This window comes from Poecilia mexicana, unplaced genomic scaffold (assembly GCF_051168715.1).
Source record: "Poecilia mexicana isolate PSO_F unplaced genomic scaffold, ASM5116871v1 scaffold_18, whole genome shotgun sequence".
Classification (NCBI taxonomy): domain Eukaryota; kingdom Metazoa; phylum Chordata; class Actinopteri; order Cyprinodontiformes; family Poeciliidae; genus Poecilia; species Poecilia mexicana.
The window spans coordinates 2,801,287-2,811,239 of record NW_028263387.1 but is presented as its reverse complement, the minus strand read 5'-3'; the positions used below and the strand labels follow the sequence as shown (position 1 = coordinate 2,811,239).

Sequence of the window (9,953 nt, the reverse complement as noted above, 5' to 3'; positions counted from 1 at the left end):
CATAATCAAGTCACTGATATTTTTCGTTGTCTTGTGTCAGCAAAGCCTTTTCCATTTCTCCTAAGCGGTTCTCCAATTTGTGCACAGATAAAGTAATTTCATGTTTTGGATGCAAGTAAGCCAAACTGATCATAAGTCAATGAATATTATCAACAAATGTTTCACTTTACATAAAAAAAACTTAAATCAATTAAAACAAGCCAGTAACAGAAAAAATATGGCTTGCATTATTGGCAACCAATAAAATATTGTAAATTATTATGACAAAAAACAAAAACAGAAAACATTGATTCAGCACATTTTTATATGACAAATTCAAAGCAAAAACATTTTCAGATTTTAACAATCTGCCGTATGTATGGAACAAAAAAAGATAACTAAAAAAAATAGCTGAAAACCTGTCAAAACTGCATTCTGCCAGTCATCCTTTTGTGAATGAGAACAACGGACTCTTCTGCAGGTAGCTGGCATCCCATTTCTAAACCAGATATCTTCTATGTTCATATCTGGACGCTACATACAGTGATGGGACTGTAGAGGTTGAGGAAAGAGTGAAAAAAGTCCTGAAGTTCCGACCTGGAAGAGAGTAAAGCATTTAATTTTACAAACAAGTCTTGTCAAGTACTCTTTGAAAAGGATGGATAATGAACAAACATTGCTCTAGTTAATTCTAAGATTCAAGTGCTTAATTAAAAGATATGTTACAAGAAAATTAAGATCTTATTTAAGCCAATACCTTGGTACCACGGCTTTAATAAGGCGCGTATCGCTGTGCATAATGTTCTTTGGGCTGTGAAACAGAGTAGGAGCTTGTGGTAGCAGGTACTGGAGACAGCCGCTTTCGTTCGTAGTTGTAGGCCGTTGAGACAACCGGTACTCGTCTGATTGGGTTGTGTTCCGGTGTGTAGTATGCAGTGACTGATGAAGCTGGAGGCACCGGCCGGCGGTCATATGGATCCACACTGGGTGAGACCTTGGGAAGAGAGGAAGGGGGAGGCGGAGGGGGTGGGGGTGGGAGATAGGGCAAACGACGCTCTTCGAAGTAGCTTGAGCCATAAGGCCGAGCTCTGTACTTTTCATAATAATCAGCACTGCTGTAGAGACGGCTACGATCATAAACATATGACCTGTCTGCATATGCGCCTGCAGCTCGGCTCGCATACCAATCCCCCAGCTGAGCGGCATAGCCACGATTAGGCGGAGGAGGTGGTGGGGGAGGAGGAGGCGGCGGCAACCCGCCAGCATAACTAGCTCGATTATACATAGAATAATCAGCTGGTGGAGGTGCGGCCATGCCATATGAGGGCTCCCGGACGCTGCGAAATCTTGTGCCATCACCGTAGCTATCGTCCCGACCGACTTGACAGTCTTTCGACCAATGACCGTGTTTCCCGCAGACAAAGCAGCCGGTATGATCTCCCATTCCCGGGGCCGGGCGAAGCCGACTGGTGGACAGTCGGACGTTGATCAGCTTGCCTTGTAAGGAGAGAGAACAAACGCATGAGACCGAGAGGATCGACACGAATAGGGTCTTACCGACTAGAACATGGTAAAGGAATGTGACCGATAATGAATGCGAAGGAGAATCATTTTTAGAGCCAGCTTATGGTGATATTTTGTCAGCGAACTGCCCCTATAACACTCTCAACTGGTCTTGCAGAGAACTCTGCAAAGCCCATTGGTGAATAACTGCAGTCCATGAGGTAATGCAACGAAAGGATCCAACATTGGTATCAACTGACAGAAAAGACAAGGAGCTTTTCCCTGCCAAAGAGTTCACCTTTGAAGGCTGTGTTATCCATCTTATCGATGGCCTCCATGGCATCCGCCAGTTTCTCCATGTGAACAAAGGCATAGTTTCTGACAATATCACATTCGACCACCGGGCCAAACTCCTCAAACTTGGCCCGAAGAATTTCACTTGTGACCTCTTCACTGAGGTTGCCGACATGAAGTTTGGTGCTGGATTTGGTTCTGCCTTTGCTCATCTCCACATTCATGCGCCAGCCGTTCAGGTCAGTCTGGTGGAGGTTTTTGATGGCTTCCTCTGCCTCTGACAGGTTGTCCATGTGAACAAAACCAAAGTTTTTCACAATATCACATTCCGAGACTTTGCCATACTTTTCAAAGAGTTCTCGCAGCTCCTTGGCAGTAGTTTCCGATGCAAGGTTGCCAATGAAGATTTTCACCATGATGACGTTTGAATTTCCTAGAAGAGTAATAAAAGTATCTCATCTCATGCTGAACAAAAATTCCAACATTAAGCATAACTAAAAGCCAATATTTATTATTCACTCAACTTCCGAAGGAAGGTGGAAATCACTGAACATCAGACATCATCCAGTCATATTTCACATTGTAATGAATTACAATATGAATATAGAACAGAATAATTAACAGATTTACCTGGCTATGGATCACAAGTCAGTCTCCCTGCTTAGTTCCAGCTTTAGAGGTAAATGGCATTATGTGCATATTGAGATACAAACTTTCTGACAGAGGTTTGACAAGATGGCGCACCGAGCAGACATTCTTTCAGTCTTTGAAAGTGAAGCTTTTACTTTTCACACTAATCATATTGATCAGATTTGACATACAAGAGAAAAAGTTGTAGGACATTAACTGTCAGATTAAGGAAAACAGTTCAATGATCGACAGCCTTGCTCAAGCTCTAAAGTTAAATGCTGCTGAACTAAATGTCTGTAAGGTGAAAGTAGAAACTCTGAAGTGTTATGGATTCTGTGTTTTCCTCCATCTCTTTTATGCTCTTATCTGCTTACACGCACACGCTGCAGCATGCATAACCATATTTATGTGTGACTGCAGCCAGTCATACATAAACGGAGTAAAATTGATTAGACTACCCTTTAGGGAAGGTACAGATTGCAGAGAAGATGATGCTGGATCCTGGTTTACTTTCAGGTGTTATAAGTGGGTCTCAATTTCAAAGATGAAAATACTCAAACTGATTTTTAAGAGCTGCCATAACTTTAGAACTCCCCACCTTGTCCTTAAAATGGAAATATTTTACGAAGGATTCCCCCGATTACATTATTGTAAAACTGAAAACCAGGTACCTTTCTCCCAGATTTACCAAAAGTTAAATGAATTCGTTTTGTAATGAATTGTTAAGAGAAAATACACCGAATATATCTAACAATGTGAAAATGTAAACATGAGCTCAACCTCACGTCACGCAGCTAATTGCTAACGCAAATGTGTTACACCATTTCTTAAACGTTTATAACATTACTACTAAAGTGATACCAACTCGAATGCAACAAAACAACTCCTCAAATAATTACAAACAATGTACAAGTAGTTTACGTAGAAACAAATATTTCATTGAAGTATAATTTAATGAGTTATGTTACCAGGAAAGTGTGACATCAATGAGCTAATAGCTAGCTAACTTACTGGTTGGTCCGTTGTATTTCCGCTCACTTCCCCTCAACCATCTGTATCAGCGCTACAATAACAGCAGTACATCTCCACTCTCTGACTGAACATGTTTACTTCACATTATAAGGTATAAACGTCCTACTCACCAATATATTGCGATGAAGGCCTTCTTATTAATGAATGGACAGCGAAATGGCGCTACTGCGCTCGTCCAGACTTCTTCTTTAGTTTACAACATCAAGCTTTGGGCGCCATCACCGCCACCCTCTGTTTCAGAGACAGAATCGCAACATACGGTGTCATAATCCTGATCCCCCTGCATTCCCTTCTAGTTGGGTAGTCTTCAGGCATCATTAAGTCAGTCTTCTTGTAAACTAAGCTCTAGTCAAAAACTTCAAATTTAAAATGGTATCTGCAGTTGATTTTAGTTCTCTCATTTTTTTTCTCATCCCTTGTACAGGTACGTAAAGCACAACTATTGTTCTCATGTATGGTGTTTATACAGCCATAAGTTAAGTATTTTGATAACATATAATTATTTTTTTTATGATAATCGTTAAGAATATTTAAATCAACAAGAGGACATGGATAAAAACCAAGTCCTGTAAGTGGTTTTCACAGCCCTTCAACTGTATTCTCCACAGTTCTGTCCTATGATCTATTTGCTATAGATTTGCAATGCACTCCTGGAAAAATTAAAGCTACTGTAGTTCAAATTAAGGTAATGTTACTAAACAAAACTGGCTGGTGGTAAATACATTGCTGCTCTTTTCTTGTTTTCACTTTGACTCTGGGTTTTTCCTAATATTTTTCATGTGACATTTTGCATTGTCCACCTAGTTTTATAATGCATATTCGAGAGACAACTTGTCATACAGCACAGTTGATAGATCCTGTTCATTTACAGCAGCCGTCTTCCTTAAGCATTACATTGGAACTTGATTGATACAACAATTTTTATATCTTTGTGACAGAAGACAGATGCTGTTAGTCTCCATGACGTTTGCGCAATAAAGTTGAAAACTTCCCAACACTCCTTAGTTGGTTCCAGTCTTGCCTGTCCCATCATGTCCCACAGGCTGACCTGCAGTGTTGGCAGTTGTGACAAACGAGCTGCTGTATGAGTCTCAAACGTGACCCAGTGATTTCAGATTTAATAAAATGTGGGTTGTTGAATATAATTTTATATATATATATATATATATATATATATATATATATATATATATATATATATATATATATATATATATATATATATATATATATATATATATATATATATATTACATATTATGTAATTTATTTATGAAAAAATAAGTAATAGAGGACAGACATTAAAATCTTTATTTTTTTTTCATATTAAAAATTCTGTAAAATTAGAAATGCATTCTCAGTTGTTATATACATACAGAGCAAAACACATCTAAAAAAAAAACAGCCTACAATTCATACTGTCTCCCAAGGGTGTCTCAGAAGAAAAGGGGGGTTATTAATACAGCTTACAGTATAAATACATAAATATCATTATACACAATCACAGACAACTGCAATGTAGTGGAATTGAGACTTTTAGTACACCTGAATTGTTCTTTCCATCAACAGTACTTTAATTAAACTAAATGCACATCTGTATTAATTAGTCGGTTCCCTTCATTTCTAATCATCTGGTCCCTTGCAAAACTTTTTAAATATCATGGCCAACATCAATATTTTCAGTTTGCTGCTCTAAATCATCGAAGTATGTTATGAAAATACAAATGATAAAAACAGCCACGACCTAAGAGAAGTAACTACTGCTGTTCATCAGTCTGGATGAAAGTATTTTTGGTCTTTGGAAAATATTCAGAAAAGATGGCACATGAAGTTTATGATTCTAAAGAGCTTCATTCAGAGAAAGGCACCAAGAGGATCAGATGTCCAAACCTCTTTCAACGAAAGGCAGCAGCAGTTGACCTCTGACCTGATGGAGATCCCCACCTGCCTCTATAGCTGAACCTGGCCACGCTACAAAGAACTCCACTGCAGACATTTGTATCCATAAAAGATTTCAATTTGATAAAATTATACAAAATGCTTAAGCAGCAGAATATGGCGTACTACTTTGGCACTTGTATTTATTATTTTAAAGCTAACAGGACATTGTTGATGGCAACTCTAAAGGTGCTAAAGTCTGCCAGTGAGTCAACAGCAGGTTTTCATTTTGAACATGATGGACATGCCAGAATCTGTTCAGCACCAAGTTAGCACCTCTTTCCTAATCTGGTCATAACAGGAAACATGGAATCAGTTATAGAAACAGACTTCTAGGGTTTTGTTTTATATTCTCTCCAAGCTTCTTTCTCTCTTCTACTCTTCCTTTCCCCCCACCTTTCTTCCATTCTTTTCTATCTCCATGTTAGAATTGAAATAAACTCAAAGCATTTTCTAAAAAACTTTGATATATATTTAATGGAGCATTAAAGCAAAATCTGCAACGCTCCATTTGTGAAAGTAAATCCGTTTGGCTTCACTTTGGCAGTCACACAACAATTCTGAGTGCCACACTGCCGGACAGGACATGTTAAAAAAGAGGAGTAAAAGAGAGAGTGTGTGAGAGAGAAAAAAAACAGCTTTCAGCCTCATCACTCCATCCCTGCTGACAGTGTTTACACCCTGTGGTTTTTCTCTAGACATCCCAGCTCTTTACAAATGAAATTATCTGCATACCAATCATTAGTTTCCATGTGGACCAAATTATATCTCAACTGAACCATTGTTACTTTAAGGAACTGGGTATTTTTAGTGAAATTTTTGATGTTACACATTATATTGTTAGGATTGTGGACAATTAAACCCTTCAATAAAAATTTCAGCATGTAGAAGAAAACATTAAAATGGAGAAATACTGAATCATCCCAGTTATTTTGGTCTGACATGGAGATACAGAGGTCCATTTTAGTTCTACGCGGGAAGCAGAACCCTAGACTGCAACATTTGTTTAGCATTTCTCTGATAAAGAAGCAAATGTTCCCTTCACTTTCTGGATAAAGTGCCAATTCATCGTACAATAGACTCTCTTCTTACAAAAAAAAACAGGAGACTGTAGGTCACAGTGTCTAAAGAGGGACTGAAAATATCCAAGCCAGGTTTCTGTTATAAGTTGGCAAGATAGATCACAATCTTTGTTAATGCCGCTTCTGCTGTGCCATTCCTTAGACAAACTGATAAGTTGTACAGCCGTTTCTTAGCAACATGCCTCTTGACGTGGGATGGGAGCTGTGTCCCTGCAGAAACTGCCAGTAAGAGTCTGCTGTGGGCCGATGGTATTAAGGTCTTCTCCGCCTTCAGTGCAACGGGGATCGCTTCTTAAACTTGAGCAGGTACAACATTCTGGTTCTTGTTCTTTAAGAAGTCAGCCTGTTTTCCAGCTCAGTAGCTGCTTTCATGACCAGTCAAGATGTACAGGTTGCTCAGCGCTGAGGGGTCGTCCGTCGGCGTACTCTGAAGGATGATGTCTCTGTTTAGTGCAGGAACAAAAGGAAAAAGGTCTTATTCATCCAAAGTACACAAAACTAGGTCAGTTTGATAATACTGCTTTTTATTTCTGCAAGACAACTGCTACGCAAAACTGAAATTAAAGTCACACTCTCACTGATAAAAGTACATATCTAAGATATTTCCTAGAATCATCTTTATCTTAATTGTTAATATTAGAGTTGAACAATATGTAGCATCACAATCATCGTCTTAAAATGAAGTCTGGATGCTCTGAATATTTCTAATATATTTGACCATCTGGATGGATGGAAATCTAAAAAAAATGTATTAAAGAAGAAACACTGAAAGAAACACTGGAAAGGATTTAAACACTAACCTGCTTCATGGAAAAAAATGTTTTCCAGAAGTTTAAACTCTACAAATCACTCAGCACTGTTCCTCTAGGTAGGGCTGCAATTAACTATCAATTTAGTAATCAATTATTCTATTGATTATTCTGATGATAAATCAATTAATTGGAGAAAAGATTGGAACATTCTGCAGATTTTTCAATGAACTACTTGTTGTATTTTATACAATATTAGAAATATGTAAAAATACAAATAAATAATTAAATTTATCTAATTTCCTAAAATGCAATAACAGCATTATTTTAATAAACTCTTGATCATTTGTATTGTTTTTAGCATCTGCAGCTAAAATCAATCCTAACATCAACATGTGAAAAGTTCAACACTTTCTGCTGGTTGAACATCAATCCTGTGTGGGCTGATCTGTTGAACATTTTTTTAGTCATAATTGGATAGCAGAAGATGATTAATAGGATATTTTTAAAAACAAAATCATGTGAACCAGATGAAGCTAACACTGCCACTTCAGGAGTTCTGGGTAGAACATATTTACAGATTTACAGACAAGGAAGTTTTTACATATTAAATGCAAAATATACATATTTTTTGTACAGTTTTTGGTTTAATGTTGGTGTTCTTTCAGCAGATTGTATTTTTAAATTTTTAAGTCTGTATACTCCAACTAACAATTTATCAATTCATAATTAGTTGACAATTATTTCAATAACTGATTCATCACAATCAGTAGTTTCAGGTCTACCTATGAATACTCAATAGAACACTAAATGTTTGTTTTCTTTCGTTATCTCACCTGTTTGTTCCCAAAACTCGGAAAACTCGGCTCTCATCTGTGATTTCCTGTGTTACCTGCCATTCAAAATGACATGACTCAGGTTTTGAATTCTGCCACATAACAGGTAAAGGACTCAGCTTCACATATGTGCAGATATTCACCTCATCCGAATGGAAACTCCTTCCTTTAAGGCCGTGCTTCCAGAAAGCCAGCACACTGTCCTGTAAACAGACTGCCGGGATACGGAACGTTACTCAGCTGTCAGCACAGACAAGCCGAGCTTAGAGCTGCTCTCTGAATGTTGCTGTTACCTAGTGTTTCAATTGGAAAGTCAAAAACGATCTCAGCTGCCAGCTCTTTGGATGGAAGCCCTTTCAGGTCCACTATCTTTACCTTTTCTGCACAGTCAGCATCAGGACAGAAGCAGGGTTCATTACAAATCGTCATGAAATGTGTTTTGTTGATGACATTAGAGTAACTTACTTTCAGCTGTAATCAGAACTGTGTCTCTGTCCAGCTGGGTAACCTGTACAGCTCTGAGGGCGCCACCATCTGCAGAGAGACAACATTACTGCGGGCTCTAATCTGAGAGGCTCACGGACTGAAGCATGGTGGTTTATCCTACCTGGCACTGAAGCAGGAGGAGCATTCAGCTCGATTATATCAAACTTGAGCTGCTGGCTGGTTGGACTCTCCTCATTGTTACACTCTCTCACCCCCACACACAGCTGGGGAAACTCATCTGTTACCAGAACCAGAAGCTCAAATATTGGCAGAGACTCTGGTAGTCGCACTGGTATGTGCTGCAATAGATGAAGAACGAATCAGCAGAAATAGGAACAGTGAAGCTACATGATTAAAAACTAGGAGGCAGATGGGAGATTAAAGTTAGATACCATGGTTACTTGGTCGCTCAGGTCAGACAAGTTTTATTAAGCAAACCTAAAACCTTTAAGTACTTAAATAACACCTTGAGTCCAGCAGCATTGGAGAGTTGCACTATGACCAGGCTGCAATTAATCATACGAGTTGATAGCAACTGTAACATTCATGCACTAAAAGATCATATTCACCTCACCAAAAAAAAAAATTCTCGTATCTAATAAACCTCTCATAAACATCAGCTAATATTTCTATTTAGCGCTGAAACAACGTGTATGAGATCAAATTTTATTTATTAAAATAGTTAACTTAAAATAAACACATTCAGTAAATCTTCCATAAATTGTTTGGAGAAAAAAAAATACTTAAAATGCCAGTAGAGGGCAGCAATACCTCAGTGTAGAATCTGATCACATCATTTGGACCCAAGAAGAAACTGAATGACCCTGAAAATGTGCTGGTTTATTTTCTAAAGTCAGAATATTTGTGTCACCATTGCTGGAGGATTAGATGGAGTAGATGGAGATGGAGGAATAATCTGAATCTACTCTGAGTTTAGAGTCTGTAAAGGTGATCTGTGTATAAAACAGTGCAAGATGTTGAACTAAAATATGTATTTGCACAATGCCTCTAACATGAAAAGGAGTTTGTTTTACACCTACCAAGAAAAGATTAATATACACACTTAACCATGTCACAAAATCTGAGATTCATATTTCAGAACGTCTGGAAAGTACTGATGGATTTGAATGGAAGCAAAGTTATCCAGCTATTACGCTGCTACAGGCTTATGCTGGAGGACAAACTGACCACTTTTCTTACTTTCTTTTTCTACTACTCTCCAACTACCATTATTTTCTGTTATGTCAACCATTAGCTTTATGTTTTCTCTCAGTTTTTTTCTCTCCATAGAAGCTCCATCTGGTCTGGTGTTCTATTTAGCTGTGGCTCTTTCCTAGAAAACATTGTCTGAAATAACGCTGCCAATTAAATAGTTCTCTGTGTGCCTGGAAAACATATAAACACTGCCCCTTTAATGAGTTACA

At 38.1% G+C, this 9,953-nt stretch overlaps 2 protein-coding genes across 3 annotated transcripts in view; both read right to left on the bottom strand.

Annotated features, from left to right (window-relative positions):
- Window positions 1-286: 286 nt before the first annotated feature.
- On the bottom strand, window positions 287-3,655 carry rbm4.2 (RNA binding motif protein 4.2). The gene is made up of 4 exons (XM_014974161.2): window positions 3,549-3,655; window positions 1,781-2,209; window positions 737-1,476; window positions 287-576 (listed from the first exon to the last, which is right to left on the bottom strand). Exons 2-3 carry the CDS (start codon window positions 2,190-2,192, stop codon window positions 752-754), a joined length of 1,137 nt encoding a protein of 378 aa, XP_014829647.1. The 5' UTR covers window positions 2,193-2,209; window positions 3,549-3,655; the 3' UTR covers window positions 287-576; window positions 737-751.
- A 1,076-nt stretch (window positions 3,656-4,731) lies between these two features.
- map4k2 (mitogen-activated protein kinase kinase kinase kinase 2) overlaps window positions 4,732-9,953 on the bottom strand; it is a 37,013-nt gene continuing 31,791 nt past the window's right edge. For both annotated transcript variants that reach the window (XM_088016258.1, XM_088016259.1), the window contains 6 exons: window positions 8,651-8,828; window positions 8,509-8,577; window positions 8,337-8,423; window positions 8,187-8,257; window positions 8,044-8,099; window positions 4,732-6,901 (listed from right to left, as the gene is read on the bottom strand). In XM_088016258.1, the coding sequence (XP_087872384.1) occupies window positions 6,814-6,901; window positions 8,044-8,099; window positions 8,187-8,257; window positions 8,337-8,423; window positions 8,509-8,577; window positions 8,651-8,828 (549 nt within the window). In that variant the 3' untranslated portion in view covers window positions 4,732-6,813. The remainder of the gene's footprint in view (window positions 6,902-8,043; window positions 8,100-8,186; window positions 8,258-8,336; window positions 8,424-8,508; window positions 8,578-8,650; window positions 8,829-9,953) is intronic.